General features: G+C 40.3%; 2 protein-coding genes across 2 annotated transcripts in view; both read left to right on the forward strand.

The window, feature by feature from the left end:
- Window positions 1–16: 16 nt before the first annotated feature.
- On the forward strand, window positions 17–6312 carry LOC135349426 (SID1 transmembrane family member 1-like). Its single transcript, XM_064547958.1, has 16 exons — window positions 17–316; window positions 443–555; window positions 1040–1192; window positions 2964–3009; window positions 3064–3177; window positions 3328–3622; window positions 3774–3873; window positions 3944–4178; window positions 4248–4391; window positions 4442–4590; window positions 4636–4733; window positions 4853–5064; window positions 5170–5340; window positions 5414–5460; window positions 5522–5735; window positions 6010–6312. The coding sequence occupies exons 1-16, from the start codon at window positions 146–148 to the stop codon at window positions 6202–6204; spliced, it is 2457 nt and encodes an 818-aa protein (XP_064404028.1). The 5' UTR covers window positions 17–145; the 3' UTR covers window positions 6205–6312.
- LOC135349422 (dynein axonemal heavy chain 6-like) overlaps window positions 6299–21901 on the forward strand; it is a 32981-nt gene continuing 17378 nt past the window's right edge. The window contains exons 1-35 of the mRNA XM_064547951.1: window positions 6299–6443; window positions 6521–7078; window positions 7163–7266; window positions 7327–7389; window positions 7448–7585; window positions 7735–7879; window positions 7940–7994; window positions 8274–8618; window positions 8905–9392; window positions 9837–9956; window positions 11205–11378; window positions 11556–11774; window positions 11886–11957; window positions 12102–12298; window positions 12491–12714; window positions 12996–13195; window positions 13352–13432; window positions 13876–14043; window positions 15069–15190; window positions 15332–15441; window positions 15509–15570; window positions 15642–15746; window positions 15799–15917; window positions 16223–16385; window positions 16792–17045; window positions 17216–17447; window positions 18089–18142; window positions 18201–18346; window positions 18393–18461; window positions 18533–18719; window positions 18795–18871; window positions 18925–19102; window positions 19423–19656; window positions 21271–21783; window positions 21830–21892. Coding sequence (XP_064404021.1) covers window positions 6399–6443; window positions 6521–7078; window positions 7163–7266; window positions 7327–7389; window positions 7448–7585; window positions 7735–7879; window positions 7940–7994; window positions 8274–8618; window positions 8905–9392; window positions 9837–9956; window positions 11205–11378; window positions 11556–11774; window positions 11886–11957; window positions 12102–12298; window positions 12491–12714; window positions 12996–13195; window positions 13352–13432; window positions 13876–14043; window positions 15069–15190; window positions 15332–15441; window positions 15509–15570; window positions 15642–15746; window positions 15799–15917; window positions 16223–16385; window positions 16792–17045; window positions 17216–17447; window positions 18089–18142; window positions 18201–18346; window positions 18393–18461; window positions 18533–18719; window positions 18795–18871; window positions 18925–19102; window positions 19423–19656; window positions 21271–21783; window positions 21830–21892 — 6084 coding nt within the window. The 5' untranslated portion in view covers window positions 6299–6398. The remainder of the gene's footprint in view (window positions 6444–6520; window positions 7079–7162; window positions 7267–7326; window positions 7390–7447; window positions 7586–7734; window positions 7880–7939; window positions 7995–8273; window positions 8619–8904; window positions 9393–9836; window positions 9957–11204; window positions 11379–11555; window positions 11775–11885; window positions 11958–12101; window positions 12299–12490; window positions 12715–12995; window positions 13196–13351; window positions 13433–13875; window positions 14044–15068; window positions 15191–15331; window positions 15442–15508; window positions 15571–15641; window positions 15747–15798; window positions 15918–16222; window positions 16386–16791; window positions 17046–17215; window positions 17448–18088; window positions 18143–18200; window positions 18347–18392; window positions 18462–18532; window positions 18720–18794; window positions 18872–18924; window positions 19103–19422; window positions 19657–21270; window positions 21784–21829; window positions 21893–21901) is intronic.

Here is a 21901-nt window from a genome sequence, read left to right on the forward strand (position 1 = left end):
GGGTTCTTCATTAAACATATTCATATCGCTACTAGTGCCAGTCTTGCAAGGTGAATATCATATCCAGGGCTAGGTCTAGGTAAGATCTATACTTAGCATTCAGTTCCTAAAGAGAACACCAGCATAGATAGATATAGATCTAGCTATGGAGGATATTAAAGTTGCTGTCCTAGTTTTCACACTGCTGTGCTGCACCAGTGGAATGTCACTGGCTTGTACCAACAATACATCAGTAGGTATAGCTCACCAACTTGAAGTGAGCCTGTCTTCTCCTGTGTCTATCTGCATCCAGTTGAACAATTCTGAGGAATTGGAGGTGAGTAGCTAGATCTATAGGTGCAGCCCTAGCTATATTTTCTTGTGCTGCACTGTACGCATTAAAATTCTTAAAGAAAACATGGCCATGCAATCCTGGTTTCAAAAACTGAACAACATTTTGCAGCCCATCCGTGTTTCAGTTACGAGTGAGAATGCTACGTCTCGCCATCCAGTTCTGGTCACGGTGAGACAGCCCATGGGCATAAACTCCTGGACACTGCCTTATGTAGAGAGTGGGTGAGTGGACTTGTGCTGAATATTAAGTTTGTCAGTGAATGTACTGACAAATTCTGTATTTTCGTGATTGTCCTAGCTCTAGAATGGTTGATATAGTCAGTGTATACATAATTGCGTGTACATCTATTGTTACTATGTTCTAGTGACTGAGACAGCCTACATCTTTGATATAGCTTTGATATCAATTCACTCGTGAATGATTCCAAAGTTGATGTTTGTAAGTATAATGTGAACTGCTATTCTATCAATCGAACTAACATCATAGTTAAGTGTTCGGCTTTGTAACTCTGCCGAGACGGCCTTTTGGTGGCCGTGAGTTCAGACTAGAATAGATACCTAGGTAGCTTAGATGCTTTGAGTCGCTGTCCGCGTTTTAAACTAGTCTGTGTTCGATAATCGGTGACTTGTATTCTATTGCACTTCCTGTACTGTACTGTATAGCCACAAGTGTATGGTTGCACATATCTCATATTCTCTCGTGCAGGTTTGCATTTAGCTCAGTGGAGCGTACCCTATGTCCTCTACTGAACAATGACAACTCTGGCAGTGCGATCCTGTACATTGATCTCTCCACCACTCAGACTACACCCCTTTCCGTCGTACTGAATACTGCACTCATCACTCCATTCAAGCTGCAGTGAGCACACTAGTACCCATAGGAAGCTGTATGCACAGGGTGTATTTTAAGACACAACAGAGTCCATAGTTTATGTGATTATAAAACTTCAGTGCATCCTTTGCCAAGTTGCGAAGAAGCATTCATAATAGAGATGCCGATTCACTAGTGATTGAACCTGTTTGCTGTTACTGTAGCTATACTTAAATTTATATCGAGAACTATAGTATCGGAATAAAGCCAAAAAAATAGACTCGGGCTAGAAAAACTATAACTCCACCCTACTACCTCCTATGAACTTTATTTTGGTCTTAAAATGCAGCTCTTTGAATAAGCTATTTAAAGATATATTTACATCCGTCATGTAGGTACTGATAACTGAGCTATAGATTAGATCCCATTTGAGTGTATTTAGCAGGGAACTATGGTGCTATCCCAGATTTTACAACTACGCTAAGTGGTTGCTAAGTGGTTTGTGGCCTAGATGTTTACTTAGATGACCCTAATCTAAGGTTGATTCAGCAGTTTTAAGCACCTTTGCAACACACACACACAAATGGGTAAACCACAATGTAAACCCACAATGTAAACATGGACTACATGCAGGCTAGCCTTGAGTGGTTTCTTACCAAATAAAAATTGGCCAGTGTACTAACACAACGACTATAGATCTAGCTATACAGGGTTGCAGTAATAAGGCCTACTCCACAGATGTGAGATGGAGAATGATGTACCAGAGCTGAGGTGTGTACTTGGTCTATCTCATATCACACAGAAAAAATAACTAGCAATTTGAAATGTGAACATAATTATTGACAGCAGTGACAGCAGTGGTGTAGGAAGAGAGTTATCACTTAGAGAGCATGGAAAAAGTTTAGAAGGGGAGCTGATACGCATGTGCACACATATTAAAGTGCCTGCAAGGGGGTCTTAGGGTAGTCCCCTAAAAAAATTGCATGCTCTGGTATTGATTGGTGTATTTGGTACAATTAAAGCTTGATCTTTGATCTCGGGTAAAAAGCAAGCATGCAGTGTTAGGGGCCTGGTTCCTACTTTTAGTACACCACTGGACTGGACAGTACTGCAGATGGTCTCCCATTTGAGTAACCACAATTTACTACAATAGTACATTGTGGTTTTATGCTTGTGTTCATGTGTTGCAAAGGTGCTTAAAACTGCTGTAGTAATATTGAAAATAGATTACAGTAGGTTGGTGGGCAGAAAAAGGGCTTTCTAATGGTACCGTATATCTTCTAATTTATCGGACACTTCTAATTACCCCAGACACTCTTTTGGGCAATTTTCGTTGTTCTAATACAACGGACACTCCAGTGCTTTAATATTACAAATATCCAGACAATTTTTTTCCCGGACAGTTACATTCATAGACGGCAAGTAAGACTTAGAGTGCTGCAGTTAGATAGCTTTGAGTAGCTATAATTTATATAAAAATCTATTCCAATTATACCCGGACAATTTCCAAAATAATTATTTTTTGCTGTCCGATAAATTAGAAGATAATACGGTATATAAATTATAATGACTTGGACAGAACAAATTAAAAACTAAACTGTCTATTAGAATCTTGTCTAGGCTTGGGTTCTTTTTCTCAATTTGCTGGATTTCTTGGCCTAGATGGGTTTAAGAATTAGCTGTAGTTTCATAATGGAGCCTTCACTTTCAACTGAAACTTGAAATCTGAGTTGTCCTACTGTGTTTCATATTTTAGAGCCAAAAAGTTTTTTGAGATGAGTTTTTTAATTTTTGGCTTTATTCCCCCTTAATACATTAGGATGAACACACCGGTGTCCTTGGAGGCTTCACCCTCGGGACCCTCTGTAAGTCTACTTGTCTCAGTGTAATTTCACATGCTTATATATACACATTGACAGTACTTGCTCTACGAGTATGAAGATCCACCTACTGACAAATACGTGCGGATCAACTTCTTATCAACAGACAACTCCAGTGACATTTGCGCCATTGCTTCAATTCAAACTTCTTTTGTGAGTCTTACCTTACAACTATTTTTCAGCATGCTAAAACGTTATGCATGTATAATGAATAATGAACAGCATGACAAGTTATGTTATGGCTTGATTTTTAAAACCTGTCCGGTATTAATGTCTGTCTGTTACACATACTACCCAATGCAGTGTCCTATGGTGGAGCTTTTGGACAACCCTAACCACCGAGGGACATTTCAGACTATGCGTTCTGTTGCATCAATTACTGCTCGTGAAAATGACACTAACGCTGCCCCCCACTTCGGTTTCTTCTATGTTGTGCTGAGTGTGCTTCCCACTGATGGTGTGGATGGTTCCTGTGTATCCACTGCTAAGGGCACAGGAGACGAGCTCATTCTGTTGAGAAGTGCCATCAACAACTTCGACCCCACCCCCTATTCTGGCCTGGACAGGACCAAGACTGTCAACATCACTGTTGAATTAGGTATGGCTATTTTGTGTGTTTATAGTACACATGAGATGTTTCGCTGCATGGTTGTCTGCCTGTGCATCTAAGTTTATTGAAGTGTTACCCTATACAGTGTATCAGTCTGAGTGAAAGCACTATTGACACCGTATATTTCCTTTATTTGCAGTGAATCCTGACCTGCCAGCTGCCTTAGTACTTCCCATAGGCATCTACATGTTGTTTGTAGTAATAGCCTTTGTGTGGATCTTTATCACAACATTTCGAAGGTACATGTATGTGTGTATGTTTCTTACTGTCAATCATTGGCTCACTCCTATCGTATTATTAATTGTGCAGGGAGCAAAAGAAGCACGAGGAGAGTTGCTGCTCAATCCTATGGTGTAGTTTATGCAGGAAGTACAAGGGTACCTATGATACCAGTGTTGGCAATGGTAAACTCTCAGGGGACATAGACTTGCAAGAACATAATTCTGGAAATGTTAAGGAAGATACAGCCACCGATAGCAATGGAGTATCTGAGAAGAACGGGCATAGTACAGCACAGGAGATGACCCAGCCTGGCACTTTTAAGGTGTGTGGCTTTTGAATATGAGAGGAACTTGAAAACAATAACAATACTAATAATAATTGTTGTATTTAGATCAACATTGCTATGTCCGAGTTGGGGAAGATTGATGATTCACCAGCTCGACAGAAAGTGTACTATCACTATTTCTGGTATCTCCTGGTCGTGATAGTATTCTACAGCATACCAGCTTATCAACTCGTGACCACTTATCAGAAGGTAAGTTTTTTAGGTGTATTTATTTCAATTTGAAGGTTCGTATCTCTTAGTTGTTGTTATCAAGTGGGAATGAGGACATATGCTACTACAACACACGGTGTGCCACACCATGGCTCAGTGTGAGCGCTTTCAACAACATATTTTCCAACATTGGTTACATTATTCTCGGATTGCTGTACATTGTAGTCACTTATTTAAGGTAAGTTCTATTTCAGTGACCCTGTAATAAATAGTTTTGCTATAGGCGTAGACGTTATCGGAGATTGGAAGAAAACAACGCTACTTGTGATCATCATAAAAAACAAGGCATTCCTGAAACATTTGGAATCTATTATGCAATCGGTAAGCTCAGGGGAATTTTAAGTTTATCACTAAAAAGGAATCGATCGATACACTACTTTGATCAGCTATCTCTATGTACATGTAATAGCCGCTTAAGTATAATTACTGTTTATCTTCAGGGCTTGTGATGATTGCCCAGGCGTTTATGAGTGGGGCCTACCATCTCTGCCCCAGCACTACCAACTACCAGCTTGATGTCACCTTCATGTACGTCATGATATCACTGGCCATGTTTAAAATACTCACCAATCGAGCTCCTGACTTGGCCCCAGCTCTGCACAGACAGGCCCTTTATCTTATGATACTCATACTGGTGGTGGTTCTAGGCGGGGTAAGTTTGCGAACTGCTACAGGTGTATAGGATTCACATAGCCACTACAATTTCTTCTTAAATTCCGTATGTTAATTCTATCTTCTTTGATCCCTTTTCCTGCAGCTCTGGTTTGAATACTTGGCCTTCAAGATAGTATTCATTATCGCTTATTTAGTGTTAGCAGTATATTTTTCATTTGAGATGTACTACCGGTTTAAAATTGGACTGAAGCCGAGCTCATACCGAGAACTCCACAAAATTCACAAGGAGAAGTTTTTTCGACTTCAGCATCCTGTAAGTGTACAAAAAATATACATTATTGTTATTGTCATTGTAACCGCGATCATGCTGCTAATTTTGCTCACAGTGCAAGTTTCTTACACTTCTGATCTCCCTCTTGGTCAATACAGTCATGTAAGTTTGTACTTCATATTATCATATTCCATGACTCTCGATTCTTTGTCTCTCACTCTAGTGCTGGTGGGATATTTCTTGCTGATGCAAGCAATATTGATTTTGCAAGATACTTTTTACTAATCGTCTTGGTCAACTTCTTGATTTATCTGCTCTACTATTTGTTTGCGAAGGCTATAAAAAAGGAATGCTTCACACTGAGAGTTTTTAAGCCTGTTTTGTACTGCATTCTCGCCGTCTTAATGTGGATAGTGGCCATCTACTTTTTCACAAGAGTGAGTAATTATAAGGCCAGCATAATTATACCAGGCAGCTTTTTTAGGCAGTTCATTGCCTACAACTGTTGTAAGCAACTATTTGCCTGCAAATTTGCAACCCGCAAGCAACTCATTGCATACAATACTTGTATCCTGGCCTTGTATCCAAACAAAATGGTGGTTAAAAGTCTATTAGTTTTGTTCTACTGGTACATGGTTACGACACTAAGGAAAAGGAGGGGAAATCATTGAATATGTAATCATAGAATGATGCTAATTTTTCCTTCTGTAGAATGTAACAGATACCAGTGTTTCACCAGCCCTGTCTCGAGATAGCAATCAAGAATGTCTGGCGTTCGGTTTCTATGACTCCCATGATTTGTGGCACTTCATGTCAGCATTCGCCCTGTACTTCTCTTTCATACTACTCCTGACCCTGGACGAAGGCCAAGAAGGAGTTTATAGGACTGAAATTATGACATTTTAACTTTTATATTTCCTTGCTGAGATACATAATTAGCTATAGCAGCTGCAATATTATAGACTTATAATTATTTTTTAACTTCTGCTATAAATTATTATACAGTTCACATGATCTCTTGTATGGTTTCAAAAGGGGTGGGGCTGGCCTTAGTTACACGTCGATCCGTACCCAGTACCCGTGTGATTTAGGCAGAGGAAATGGAGACAGAGACTGGAGGCAAAGTTTATGCCAGCAATAAACAGGTAGTGTACAGCATATATAACACTGCTTTCGAATTCATCTATATTCGACAAACGTTTTAATTTGTCTACCTCTGCAGGCCCCCTCATTCCCTCCCCGCCCCCCACTACTGCAACCCAGTAGAATAAGAGCAAGTGGGGCGTACAAAACCACCCAGCTCAGGAGAGACCGATTCAAGAAGTTTGGGAATTGTAAATCTGCACCCATTTCAGCAAAAGCACCTAGCACCACCTCCGATATCAAATCTCACTCATCAACCAACTTGACTGTCGATAACCAAACTCTAAGCACTTCTGACCCTGTGCAGGAGTATATCGAGCACTCTAGGGAATCCCTGGGTCTTGAAACTGCACCTTTGCAGCACTCGACTGATACATGCACGCCTGCAGGTTTGAGGGAATCTCTACTGGTCTCCTCTGGTCCTATTACTGGTGTGAGAGACCTTAAGGCCCTCTCTCGGCGGCTGTCAGAGATCAGCTCTCCTACCAAAAGTAGTAGTTCGTCAGTGGAGTTTATGTATGCTCTATCAAAAGAGAACAAGAAAGGATGTCCTGTGTACGACCTTTACTTTACCTCTGCTGACAAAGCCAGGGCACAAGGGAGATACTACACTATCAGTGCCTTGAATGTGTCTGAGGTGTGATATACATTTTAGTAGTTGACTTGCATTAAAAGTAAAATAATGCAATAGTGAATTTGATTGTATAATTATTGTGCCCAGGTTTACAGAGAAATTGGGATGGATTCAGTTTCTAGTTTGAGATGGCTCTGGGAAAAAGAAATCTTTTACAGAATTACTGCATTACCTTATTTCAAGCAATTCATGTGAGTTTTAATTTAGGCCTACGTACTACTTATGAATGAGTATTCACTGCACCTGCTCAGGATTCGCAAAGCATTCAAAGTGTGGCACCACTGGATTTGTCAAAATAAAACGTCCAAACAGAAGTGAGTTAGCGCACTGTACTATTAACTAAATCATATATACCTGTATGTGCTTCTACAGGGTGAAGCTGAGGTACAACTTATTCTCAGCAGATACTGTGCTGCAGAAGGCAATTTTAGAAGTTCAGAGTATTTGTGAGGCTGCTTCCAGCAGCTCATTCTCACACTACTTTGAGAATGAGATAGCCAAGACTGCAAGGTTTGGACATTATGCTGTTTATGTTACTATCTGTCTATAGAGTGGGTGTGTTTTACAACGTTCATCGCTTTGTTTTAGCTGGTTTGCAATGCACACTGTATTAATTGCAAAGAACCGTAGTGATAGTTTGTGTACATACATGTACTCAGGGAAATAAAGCTGATATCATTAAGTGAGAGTACGTACACTCTGAGGCAGTTCACCCTCCTCCAAACTCAGACAGTGACTGAAGCACGTGAGCAGTTGTATGTCTTCAGGGAGGCAATAGTGGCAGTCATTGTCTCCGTCTGCCAGGTATGCTGTTTAGTGACAACTTTAATACCAATGAATATGTACTGAAAACCTCTTTATCAGAATGTTGTTGACAGAGAAGAAATAAGTGAGCTCAGTTCTCTATCAACAAAAGAAAGTAAGTGTATCTGCTACATGTATTCTTCAGCACCGTTAATCATGTAGTTAATAATACAGGAAGGTCAGAGTAAGCAAATTGCCCTAGCTATTACACATTGATAACAACTTATGCTGCAAAGGACACAAAATAGCGTAAAAAATAATACCCTTTATTTACAATTGCAATACACATACAACATGTATACACAACAGTAGTGCTGTACAATACAACAATGTTAGGTTGGTGGTCTACAACAGTAAGTGATGTATGATTCTATTGACCTCTGTACTCACACAGTACCTCCCTCCCACGTCAACGTCCTGGAGTGGCGTAAGACTCTAGAGAGACTTAACCGACTGACCTGTCTCTGTGGTGGGTTGGTAGTGCAGCTTTTACAGCGACTGGTCCTCAAGGCAGTTAACACCCTCCTGTTCATCACAAGGAGACTAGTCAGAAAGGCACTGGCTCGTAGTGCAGACCAGGATGAAAGCTTTGCCCTGATGAGGGAGACGGTGACTAGTAATCCATTCACTCAAGGCATTCTGGACCGACAAGATATCAGCCTGGATGATGAAGCACATGCGGGACTAGTCTCTATGCAGGCTTCATCATTCTCAACACTGCTGCCCTCACTCGAAGCAGGTTCATTTATAACTTATCAGAATAGAACTTGCTACTATATGGTTACATGCATGTACAGATAATTATAGTGTTGTAGTTCTCAGGAAAACCTTGGCCGAGGGGGGGGGGTATTTATACCAAGACACCACCCATCTCACGTTAAGGAAAAAGTCCCATACATTTGAATACAGCCAGAGTCAATCTGTACATGTACATGTATGTAAAAGTGTATCGTGAACTGTCCATTATCCTCCACACACTTCAAGTACTATTCTAAACCTTTCCTGTCATATTTCATTGTGTGCAGGTGTGGGTTCTCTGAGTGAATTTGCAGAAGTGATGATCCCTGCTGAAGAAAATAAAGACACCACGAATCCAGACATTGCAGACATCAGTTACTTACTCAGGAAGCCCGAGCAAGTCATCCCGCCCCTATGGGAGGTACAGTTAACTCTAGATCCCGAAGAACAAGTCACTAGTACTGAGGTTACTTTCACACCAACTCTGGATGAATTCGATACTGCCCTAGCCAACACGCTTAGTAGCTTTGAGAAACTGATTAAGGACTTCAAATCACTTCTCTGTGATGAACGAATACAGCCATTTGTAGGTAGCTCCAAGTACGATCTGCTCAAGACACTCGAGGTAGCAGAGGCTAAAAAAAGTGCAACAAAGACCTTGGGATGGATTGACTGTGAGAATTTGCTGCAAAACTATGCACCATATCAGAACGTTGTTGATCAGCTCAACAAGTGTCTCACCCTCACCATGACTGAGGTGGACAGAAAGCTAGCGGTATGTTACATTGCTACCATGAACTCTTGATGCTTGTTCTAAAAGTATTTTGTTCAGAGGCACAGAAGGTCTGACATGCATGCACGAATCACTACAAGTGCAGTGTATTAGCCTGGACATTGTCACGTGACCGTAAATGACATTGATGCACTGAATTTGTAGTGATTTGTGCACGCATGTCGGACGTACCTCCTTGGATTCAGAGGTGTGTATTCACTACTTATACTTAGGAAAGTCAATTTTGTCGACTGAATCACTCCACTGTAATACAGTACTAAGTTAACTTGATCCCCATATATACATGTATACGTACGTATAATAATGCAACATATATGTACATGTACATGGTACGATATACGGGTGTCAGTGTAGGCTTATATAGATGGTATTTTCCTGAGTGTGCAATGGGTTTAGTTATAATCAAGTCTCATGCTCTGTTCACAGCACTACAAGTGCTACAATAAGATGCTCAGTGTGTGCAGTGAAGCAGAGATCACATCCTCATCGTGTGAGAACTGGTCTGTTCCCATGTTCCAGCGAAACTTTGCTCTGTATCACGATCAGGTACATCACTCAGTATGATCAATTGTTGCTTGGACTACATTTTTCATCCAAGCAATTGGAGCAAACTAAGCACTTAATATACCTTAGCCCTCTAGGCAGCCTTGTTTTGTTATGTATAATTATTATGATATTATCCTATGGATACTGAAGATTATCACGAGTCTGTGCCAGTAACTGCACGAGTGCCTGCAAGGCACGAGTGACAGTTACTAGGCACGGACGAGTGATAATCATCAGTATCCATGGGATAATGCATTTATTGCTTGGCAACCAAAATGCAGGTTGAATCTGCGCATGCGCAACATGCGGTTGCTTTATCAACCAGAAGAATGCGTAGCAACAAAATTGAGTTCTCCCAGTTGAAGACGAGTTTAAGAGAAAGAAAACAGCTAGAAAGACAAAGAAATAAGACTCTAGAACACCAAGAGAGCTTGCAGAAGGCTACTTAAAGATTTTGTAGAGAACAGACAAGAAAAAAAGACAGAAAAACGTTGACAACCAGCAACCCGTTTTGAAAATGGATAGTTCTGAAGGATAAACAGCATGTGCTTGCTTTCTATCATGCTCCAGTGGCTCCAGTGTATCAGAAGAGGAAACATGCACCGCTATAACTGAAGAAAAGTGTGACAACCGTTTTTGAAGCCAAAACGACTTTATACAAGCCTGAACAGGCTTATATGGTGGTGCAGTACACTTCTACATGTGCAATACTCCGCTCAAAGTACCCACTCCCAACACTGATGCCTGTTTGATGCATTAAATATGAATACTGACAACCTCCTGACCCTCAGCTTCACTGCAAAAAGAGCACAGAAGTGATACAGAGCATCAGAAAACAAGAAAAGAGACTGATAAACATTGCAATGCATGATTATAAGTGTGTAAACTATGTTTTTCTTGTTCTCTCACTGCTGAAAACGTTTTATTCCAAATAATAATCACTTCCTAGTGTGCAATAACAAGTGTGCAATAATACTTCCGGGTGTGCAATATGGAAAAATATCTGCACAGTCGGTGATGAGTCGCTTCCTGTGCAATTTGAATGTAAAACGCTGATGTCAGCACTTATTAAAAAGCAATAAATATATATATCCTTCACATGTGCCTTGCTTGTGGGTTTCTACTGTTTTTTTTGCTATAAGTCATTTTTAAGGTTTCAAGTTGCATGGCCACTTCTTTATTACATGTACACTACGTTAGTAGGTATTGACTATAATTACAGTAGTTATATTCGTTTCTCCCATGCAGGTGCATGCTATGGAGGGGATGGTGCTGTCTTTTCAAGTGGGTATCGTGGAAGTGAAGGCAGTGGACTATCAGATGATGTGCCTCACTCAACCTCAGAGGATCATTGCCGTGTTGGAAGAAAAGTTGCCTCAACTTGCCAGTGCCAAATGTGACCATTTGAGTACCGAGATTAAGGTACACATACATTGTATATAGCAGGGATTGCATGGGTGTGTTCATTCCTTAATTTACCACTGATAATTTAAAACACAAACCTGTTACCATGCTGGATCTCTAAGCCATAATCCCTAACCGAGTACGAATTGTGAGTAAATTTGGCTACTGAACTGCGTGTTTTTCATTTCCACCCAGGACTACACGCATAAACTGTTGGATATTCCATCAGACGTTGTTGCCTTTGTATGCTATGTGGAGAATGTGGAGAATGTCATCTCAGCAGTCCCACTCATTGAGAAGAGGATGATAGTTGCTACCAACATGTACAATGTGGCCCAGCAGTTTGAGGTTAAAGTTGCCGATGAGGAGATGGCCCTTTACAAGTCACTCTTCCCTCAGTTCAGGCACCTCAAGGTACACGTATGCAAATGATTTAGACCTTGACTTAATTGTCTGCAGAGTTTTCCCTGTGTTCGGTTGCTTGTCATCGATCTTTGTGCATTGAATATTTAATTTTGATCACAGAATGTCCTTATGCAAGCTCAAGCCACTAAGTCAGAAACCGTGTACCAATTCTCCTCAGACCTCAAGAAAATGGTAATATTGTTATTACTAGTCGTGTTTGATCTGTTGGTAGTCTTTACCGTGATACATGTATTATGTTTGACTAGTTGATTTCTATAGAGAACTGTTTTTATTTCAGCAATGTTCAAGTAATTAAAATGATTCTGCCCCTTTGAGGTTGTGGAAGTTCTGAAGGCAGCTAATGAGTTGAAGGCAGCTATTGAGTCTTCAGCCCTAGCAGAAAATTGTGACCAGCCACTGGATGTATTGGGCCGCTATGAGCTGACGCTAAATACTTTACTCTCGCAAGCCAGGGACTACGTCGACTACCATCACACATTTGGATCTATCCCAAGCTCCAAAAGACGATTCCAGTATGAGTAACAAACAGTATACTGCATGCAGTCTCACTTTTACATGCACGATAAATTTAGCTCTTATATGTATGTCTATGTGTTACTGCTTGCTCTTAATTGTCCCATTTATGGTAGACTAGGATAGGAGAAAGAGAGTACTAGGAGATACACTTTTGTTGTAGTTATTGCTGACTCTATTATAAACTACAGTGCAGTGGATTCGTCAGTGCCTTCTTGGACACCAGAAGAGGTGCTTGAAGAAGTGTCTAATGTGGCCCAGTCTCTCAAGGCTAGGCAGTCATTGTTCAGAGTGATTGCTGACTGGGACAACAAGATGAAGCAATGGAGAACAGCAGCCATTGTCTCTTTGGGTGTGGCTGAGATACAGAGGGATGTGAAAGGGTTTATCAATCAAGTCAACTATCTGGAGAAAGGTCTGTATCTGAATAACTTTGACTAAATAACTTAATAATTATGTGGCACATACATAGCTATAGGAAGTCGTTGGATTTATTCTGTCGCTTGCCGTTTAGGTATTACGTTGTGTATGGAAATGTACATGTAAAGTACAAGCAACTATCAGATGTTTTTTACGTCCCATACACGTAGAGACTCTAGACATGTATGACTGTACAATCCTCCCATATCCACAACTGTGCACTTACATGCACATGTACGTGACCTGGTTATCACTGTCCTTTTATACCCCTGACAGAGTTGTCTCCATCAAACAAGATGATATCACAGCTCCACTCAAAAGTGATAGAGTTCCGGTCATGGCTACCCACTCTCTCTTGCTTACTTAATCCTGCCCTCAAACTTCGACACTGGGAGCTCATCCACAGAGCCACAGGGGAGGTATCCTCGCTCAGCAAGGGCCACACTCTCACCATAGACTACCTCCAAAAAGTCAAGGTGATCTTGATTAGTATAATGGCCTATACATTGTAATCTGTTTTCTGTTGTGGTACCAAAGCTCCTTAATAGTCCGCACATTCCATGCACCCTTATATAATTATGAGTGAAAATAACGCAGTACGTCATACAATAGAAGATGTACCACATGCACAGGTATTTGATCATCATGCGATCATTGTGAGTGTCTCAAACGAGGCCAACCATGAAGCTGCCTTGGAGAGCATGCTAAAAAAGGTTTGTACCGTGACTCTACATTAGATAATTAATGCACTTTGAAACACACAATCCTATACGTATGACCAAAAGTCTATTGCTTATTTTTCTCAGACATGTAAATGTTTAGTGTTTACATGACTTGCAAGCATTATTTGACTAAAAATAATTTAACTGCCATATAACGGGGAAATTTGACCATTTTGAACAAATTAGCATTTTTTACTACAGCGTCTCGGTTGTGGCTACATAATAATAATGATGTCAATGACCTGGTGTCCAGAGCTTAGCTTTAATTTGGCGATCTTCGGTAAATTTCGCCAAATCGCCAAATTTCCCCATTATATGGTACTCTTTAACATAATTATTGCAGACATGTTATTAGTGATTTTAGCTAGATACAATGTGTAATTATGATTATGAGTACTTTACTATTTGAATAGTCCATGTTCTAACCATACCAGGTGTCTAGTGAGTGGATGAACAGGGAGTTGGTTCTAGTGGGACACAGTGGGTTGACTGAGAGACCCACTCACATTCTGTCGGGGGTGGAGGACCTTTTGGCTTCCATCGAGGATAGCCTACTCACCATCAACACTATAAAGAGCTCAAAATATGTCAAGCCCATCAAGGTTCTTATTATGTATAAAGGATTATTGTTAAACTCAGAACTTGTAGATGAGTACTGTGTTTTTAAAGGTTTTATTGCCCTGCTTTTAGTTTAAGCAAAGAAATGGAAAGGCTTGCAGTAGAACAACAAGGATGTACAGTATTCATACACTGTAGTTTTACCAGTACAAACCTGCTCTGAGGCTGCATGTGCATGTACTGTCGCTTTCTTGGTATTTTCGGCAGTTTTATGGTTCAAGCGTTACTTACTTCTGTTACATGTTACATCGAATCTTTAGCTCACCTTTTGCACTAACAATCATACTCTAATTCACAAGATTTTCAAAATATTCAGCTGTTAACTAGTGTATCTTTTCATTTTGTCTATTGTTATACATGTACATGTACCGAGTTGTAATTTTCTATGTAAGTGAATTTCCAACTAATTGTGTGGTAGTCCCTTAGATTGCTCGTAACAGAACTCCAATTATTTTGTTTGTTGAACATGCCATTAATATGCATGTTTTACTGATAATTGAAAGCTCGTGTAGACATTCGTACTGATGCTCTTTATTCAGTTGTTCGGTTGTTTCTAGTCAACCGATTAACTCTCGAAGAATTTTATTCAAATCGTGAATCATCTTCTTAGTGAGAGCTTCATTTTTTTCTTTTTTAATGGGCTCACCAAATCTTCTATCGTACTCTTTTGGATGCCACTGAATATTTACAGCTTTTTTTCTCGCACAATAAGGAATACAAATAATTATATCTACAGCACATGCAGTTCCATTACGGCATTAACTACTTGCAAATCTGCTGAACTATATAGCATTCAAGAGGCAGACTATTTTCGCTGTGGCTCGTTTTTTGATCAATTGCTATAAAAAAAACCGGTGCTTTAAATGGTGCTTTTATAGTTATAAGCATCGACTGAAGTACATGTACGTATTAATTGACTAACTCTCCACACTATCGGTGTCAACACATTATTGTACGATACTCATGTGGTAGATTTACTGTATGTATAGAGATGGTTTTTCTCTTGCAGCACTCGGTACTAGACTGGCAGAGCAGGCTGGTGCTAATGTTGGAGACAGTAGAGTGCTGGATCCATTGTCAGAAGAACTGGCTGTATCTAGAGAGTATATTCACAACTGTAGACATCCAGAGGTTGGGTTTCCATCCTATGTAGTTTCAAATGCAGAGATTCAAACTTTGTGCACACATGTACACTGTAAATTCACCTATCTATCATACCAACAGCTAGCCCTGCAGTATCGACGGCTTGTTATTGCTGTCTAATTATCACAGACAGCTCTCCTGGGAGGCCAAGTTGTTCTTACAAGCTGACAAGTCACTAAGAGAAGTCGTTAGGATAATTGCTGAAAAACCAACAGCTTTAAAAGCTACAACCACTCCAGGTATAGTCAGGGGATGGTTATTCAAGTAGCAATTATATGACTGTTGTACATGTATGTATACATGTAGGTGCTCTAGAATTACTTCAAAGCTGCAATGTTCTGTTGGAGCAGGTTTTTAAGAGCTTGGAGGTGAGTTTTCCATGCATGCATACACTACAAAACTTCATGCATAATCATATGATAATTATCTTATGATGTAGGATTTTCTGGAGGCTAAGCGAATAGGTTTCCCCCGATTGTATTTTATCAGCAACGAGGAACTGCTAGACATACTGGCCCACACAAAGCAGCCTCTCACTGTTCAGGTACATGTATAATTATATTGAGTGCCTATCAATTATTGATTTTGCTATTTAGGCTTATTTGGGAAAACTATTTGCAAATGTCAAGTTGTTGGATGCTGAAGTTGTCAGTCCAGTGGCTGCTAATGTACTGGCTCTGGTTTCTAGTGAGGGAGAGAAAATTAAACTTTGCAAGTAAGTTTATATAGGTTAATGGTTTCACGATGATGATTCTCTGAATCAAATTTTCCCGAGCCACTGCCTTCCCTGTTTTAACCATTTGCTTGTATAGCCGCAACAAATGTTGGCCCTCTCTTTAAGTAAATAAACTTAATGCTCATGAGTATGATCTGTATTACATGTATAAGTGATGTACTATACGTATAACATGTTTTATGTTCTTGGTCCCATTCGGAAGTTTAACATGTGAAATTGACATTCACTCTGCTTTCCCTGTGAATCTCTTTCACTGACCACAATAATTATGTGTTTGTGTGTAGGAGTGTGAATGCAAGAGGAGCTCCTGAGAAGTGGCTGAGCTCTCTGAACAACACCAGTTGTGAGACTGTCCGGAAATGTCTCAAGGAGGGAGCTGTCTGTTATAATCAGGCCAGTAGAGTCTCATGGGCTATCAATCAGCCAACTCAAATAGCATTGACAGTGGTAAGTTTGGAGCTTGTCCCTATCATATATTCCCTCCAATAAAGCTCAGAAGCTTCTATTGAGCACACATATACCGTATTTATAACGGGAAAACTTGGCGAGTAGTATATTATGTAGCGAATAAGCCAATTGATTTGGCGTCTCAGGCGTGGCTACTATCTCAATGACGTGTGTCCTCCGCTTATTTTAAGATTAGCGGTTTTAAATTTGGGGCGATCTTCGGTAGATCTAAAACGCTTGCCATATACGATAGTACATTGACTAGAACGTCTAGAAGTACAGTTAGGCAGGGGTGCGTACATGCACCTCGTTTCAATGCATGCATATAATATACATACATGTATATAGTACTATTTTCCACATTAGTGTCTTTGTACATGTACTTCAGATATTTGAATCCCTCTAGGCCTTAGTGAAGTGGACAGAGGAAGTGGAGAGATGTTTTGAGACGGTGTCACCAACTGAATCATTGCTGACATTATTTCAGTCCTGGAATTACTATATCGCTGACTTGGCTAAGCTGTGTCAGACTGATGAACCTTCTGTCCTGAAGAGAGGGCTGCTAGTGTCCCTGCTCATTCAGGATGTGCATTGCAGAGATGTGATCCATCACCTTATAAAAGACATTATCACTTCGTCTGACAGCTTTCAGTGGATCAGGTAAGCACGGGTAGCACGTATTTAATACTTCCAACAGTTATAGGGTATGACGTAATGTATATGTACAGTATATTTGTGTTCAGTGTTTGCTCTTGCTCTAATTCGCTGGTATATAGCTATAGGTCCATGCAAGCACTCATTTAAACACATACAACTATCTGTTTTTTTAGGCACCTTCGTCACTACTGGGATGAGGAAAACCAGGCTTGTCAGCTGAAGCAGCTATGCGCTGTGTTTCCCTACGGCAACGAGTTCCTTGGTTGTCCCTCTCGACTGGTAGTCACTCCTCTCACTGAGCGCTGCTACCTCACACTCACCACCGCCCTACACCTACACCTGGGGGCCTCTCTACTTGGGCCGGCAGGAACTGGAAAATCAGAATCTGTCAAAGACCTTGCAAAGGTGAACATTTCTCTAGCAATGTGATGTAATCCTTTATAGCCCTGGACACTTTGGGTTCATATCTGTTTCAAGTGTCGTGATTCTAGATCAAGTGATCAATGGCTTTGCCTATATAGTCTGTGTATAAGTATAACTGTACATGACTTTTTGATGCATAATAGAACAAGTCACCACCCTTTGTCAGGCATCAACAGTTGAAAGTGCATAATGCACAAACAAAACTAGATTGAAAAGTGCACACACCAACAGGTGGCTATAATTTATGAGACTACTAACCAGTGAAAACGTTTTTGCCAGAACTACGTAGCTACGTAGATCTAACAGACACATGCCGGCTATTGCACTCCTGATATACATGTACAATGTAGAGTACAGTACATGGTGGAGCAATTGCTTGAAACTTGCAAAGCGGTGCTAGAGTCGTTTGTGCATAACGATTCTAAAATGCTGAGCCAGCAATGAGCCTTACCTACCCTTTTGCAATAAGCCCCACCCACACGCACTTCATTGCTAAGGCGGGTGGGGCATAAAGTGGGAGAGAGCCTTCCGTCAATCCCAGTTCTGGGTAATCGTTCACGCACAAAACATAGCACATGTGAAAAATTCAATATGCCAAAACAGCTGTTTCTTACATTTTACAGATAATGGGGAGATTCTGTCTCCTTATCAATTGTTCTGAATCACTTGAGTACAAGGTAAGCAGTTAGAAACAATCCTTATAATTATATTCAATAATGTGTACTGTTCCTACAGGCCATGGGTCAGATATTTTCTGGGCTGTGCCAGTCAGGGTCTTGGTGTTGTTTTGATGAGTTCAATAGGATTAAAGCTGATGTACTCGCTGTGCTTGCACAGCAGCTCAAGTGCATCAAGGAGGCCAAGGAGAGAAGGATTGGCCGGTGAGAAAATCCCATTTCAGAAATATTATTTATTAAAACTCCATAGTTTCGTCTTTGAGGGTAGAGAGATAAAGATGGATGCTTCCTGTGGAATTTTTATTACTACAAATCCGCGGTAAGAAAATGCATTCCTAAAGTAGCAAATAATAATGATTACATGTAAGTCACGTGTGTGATTGTATGCAGGTATATAGGACGCGTTGAGTTACCTAACAACGTGAATGTGTTCTTCCGTCCCATTGCCATGATGAAACCAGACACTACTACAATATCTGAAGTGTTACTCCTATCTAATGGTTTTGTAAATGCACCAAGTCTTGCTACCAAACTGACCAAATTCTTCGAATTCATGGAAACTCAAGTCTCTAAACAAGTACATTGTAGTTGTAATAGCTATCGCATGACGTACATGTACATGTAGCCTTACTATAATACTTTTGTTATACAGGTACATTATGATTTTGGACTGAGAGCTATAAAGGCTGTCATATCAGTTGGTAGAGCCAACCTTCTACAAATAAAGAAGTGCGTCTTACTATTGTATTTGTAACACTTGCATTTTATTATTATTATTTCAGGTCTAAAGGTGACTCCGATAAGCAAGAAGTTCTCTCTTTGGTTTCGGCAATCAAGGATGTCAACTTATCGAAATTACTTTCTAAAGACACCACAGTAATGTTCACATTGCTCCAACAGTTCTTTGGAACTGAACTGGTGAATAAAGTAGATGAACTTCAAAGAAATAGCCTTCTACAGGTGAGCTATCTTCTGGCAAATAATTATGTTCCACCTAAAATACGTTATGAGTGTGTACATGTACATGTATGTGTAATTGCAAGAGTCAATAAGACTACTCTTGGTAATTGTCTATAAGCAATCATCTGACCACAAGAAGGCTGCATGGTGGTGTGAGTGAGGTGAGGCAATGTATTGGTACCGTCCGAATAACAACAACTACATGCATGTACATGTACCAAGGAATCCCTTGTAATCAGGGTGCATGCACTCGACCTTGCATCTTGTGCATGTATATTCATCAGTCGAAGTATTTTTTACCTGTTTATTACTTCTCATAGGAGTACATACAGCGTGCAGCAGTGGAGTGTTCTCTTCAAACGAGTGATGTTCAGACTCTTCAGTGTGTCCAACTCTACAAAACTATTGGGGTTCGTCATGGAGTAGTTGTAATGGGAACAACAGGTTCGGGGAAGAGCACAGTCATTCAGTTACTGAGAGGAGCGCTCAACCTAGCCGGAAGAATGATTCATTCAAACCACCTCAGCTCACAGTCAATCTCTAGCAAGAAAGAGGTAAATGTTGTTTGTAATTTTGCCCCTCAATATTTAAAAAAGGACCGCGGGTGCTCATGATGCCTCCGTGTATGGATGCGCCAAATCTACAGTACATGAAGCTACTACATGCATGTATAGCTATTATAATGATGTGCACATTTTTTACATTTGCTGCATGGCAGGCCAGGAAGAATGGTGCAAAAGACTGGGAAATTATATCGACTACAGTTGTTGCTAAAAAAAGACGCCAAAAGTTCTAAGTTCATAATTAATGGCTGCTACTACTCATGAAACAACAACAGTGCAGCTTAGTCTCATGAATCAGCCGCCGTTCTTTTGGAACCACCGTCTGAGCACTCTTGTCATGAAGTCATTTCAAAATGGAATGTTGATTGCTCACAAAACCAATGGAATGTAATTAAATCGTGATCTTAGGCCCACACATATTTCCTAATTGTTATACAAATCGCCAAGCGAAGGCATCTCTCTCTACTTGTGTTTTGCTGTGGTGCTAAATCTGTGCCCAAGGACCCCTGCTTGCCTTGCTTATGCTTCGTAGCAGCTTCTATGTATGAAGTGTTTACCATGCGTAATGCATGCGTAATGATTATCCAAATGCGTTGAGCAAAGTGCAGTTCTTTGCTGCCTCCAAGTTCATCACCTGACTGGACTTCTGCAATTTGATTGGTCAAGACGGAATTCCGTCTTGGCACATAAAACGATGACAAGAGTGCTCAGACGGTGGTTCCAAAAGAACGGCGGCTGATTCATGAGACTAAGTGCAGCTTTGCAGCTCTTTTCTCACCCCTTGCAACAATATAGCTACATGTATAGCATTCTAGTGCAGAACTATCTAATAGCAACACCCAAGGACAAGTTTTGCTACGCACTACTGAAACGGCATTCCAAGTAAGGCATAATTTGAGCATTATTTTGCCAATCCAGAAATTGAAATCCAAGAAAACGTGACTATATACAATTACGTACTTGCACTTCATTGATCCTTGAGCTGCTATAGCAGTCTACAAAGACAGACAACAGACACACACAAACACACTACCTTATACCTCGTTGCGCATGCCCACACTGATAACAACAACACCTACAGCATCACCACCACATTATTCCTTTCACTTGCAAAGCCTGTGCAGCCAACGGTTATATAATAATTGTACAAAATGTACCCATAAGGATTGCTTGTACTGATGCCTTCTGAATGTTTTAACATTTATCACACAATTATACAGACAGTGTTACGTGCTATTACTCATACACAAATGGATGTGTACAGCTCGAAGACATGACATAATGACCTATACTAAATTACATTGTATATAGCCATCGTTGCAAATTATAGTTGCGCTGTCACAAGAATGAGTTTTACTAGCAAAGCCTGCAGCTTCTACGCTGTAGTAGTACAATGTATAGTGTGCTACGTAAATCCTCTCAATATGATCTGCTATTATAACCTCTATAATTGTTATAAGTCAAGGGATCTGTGATATTTGTGAATTGTATGTTAGGCTTCTGTATTGTCCTTCTATAATTATCTTTCTATCAGCATCGCCGCAAGCATCTATTATTGTGTTCCAGCCATCAAAGTAGGCTATATTAATTACTGTTATCATGCAGGCTAGAGGCGAATCAACTGTTTGTGAATTAGAAACGATCAACCCCAAAAGTGTCTCATTCCAGGAGCTTTATGGATATGTGGACAAAAACACTCTCGAATGGAAAAATGGTTTACTTCCGAAAATTCTCAAGAAACTTTGTAATGAACTTACGGCTAAACAATCAGGGAATGAACATATTCCAGTTCAGTCGTCTTCGTTACTATCTTCCTCAGATTATCAGGAGGAAAACTCTGAAAGCACCGAAAGCAATGATAAGAGAGAGAGAGACAATAATTTTGCTGTATGCTATCCCCCCTCAGCACCAGCTGGCTGGAGGTGGATAGTTTTGGATGGACCCATTGACCCCATGTGGATCGAGAACCTAAACACTGCTCTTGATGACTCAAAACTGCTTTGCCTCTCGAATAATGAGCGTATCTCTCTTCAACCTGGATTAAGGCTCCTGTTTGAGACAGACAGCTTGGAGAATGCTTCACCTGCCACTGTTAGTCGATGTGGAATAGTACTAATGGTAAGGAAGCTTTATTTGTTCTTATTATAATTATCCAATTATTCAGGATACCCAGTTACTCTGTTGGAAGCAATACACTGCTTCATGGATCAACCAGCTACCTGCAGAGGTATAATTT

The sequence above is a fragment of the Halichondria panicea genome, chromosome 15 (assembly GCF_963675165.1).
Source record: "Halichondria panicea chromosome 15, odHalPani1.1, whole genome shotgun sequence".
Taxonomy (NCBI): domain Eukaryota; kingdom Metazoa; phylum Porifera; class Demospongiae; order Suberitida; family Halichondriidae; genus Halichondria; species Halichondria panicea.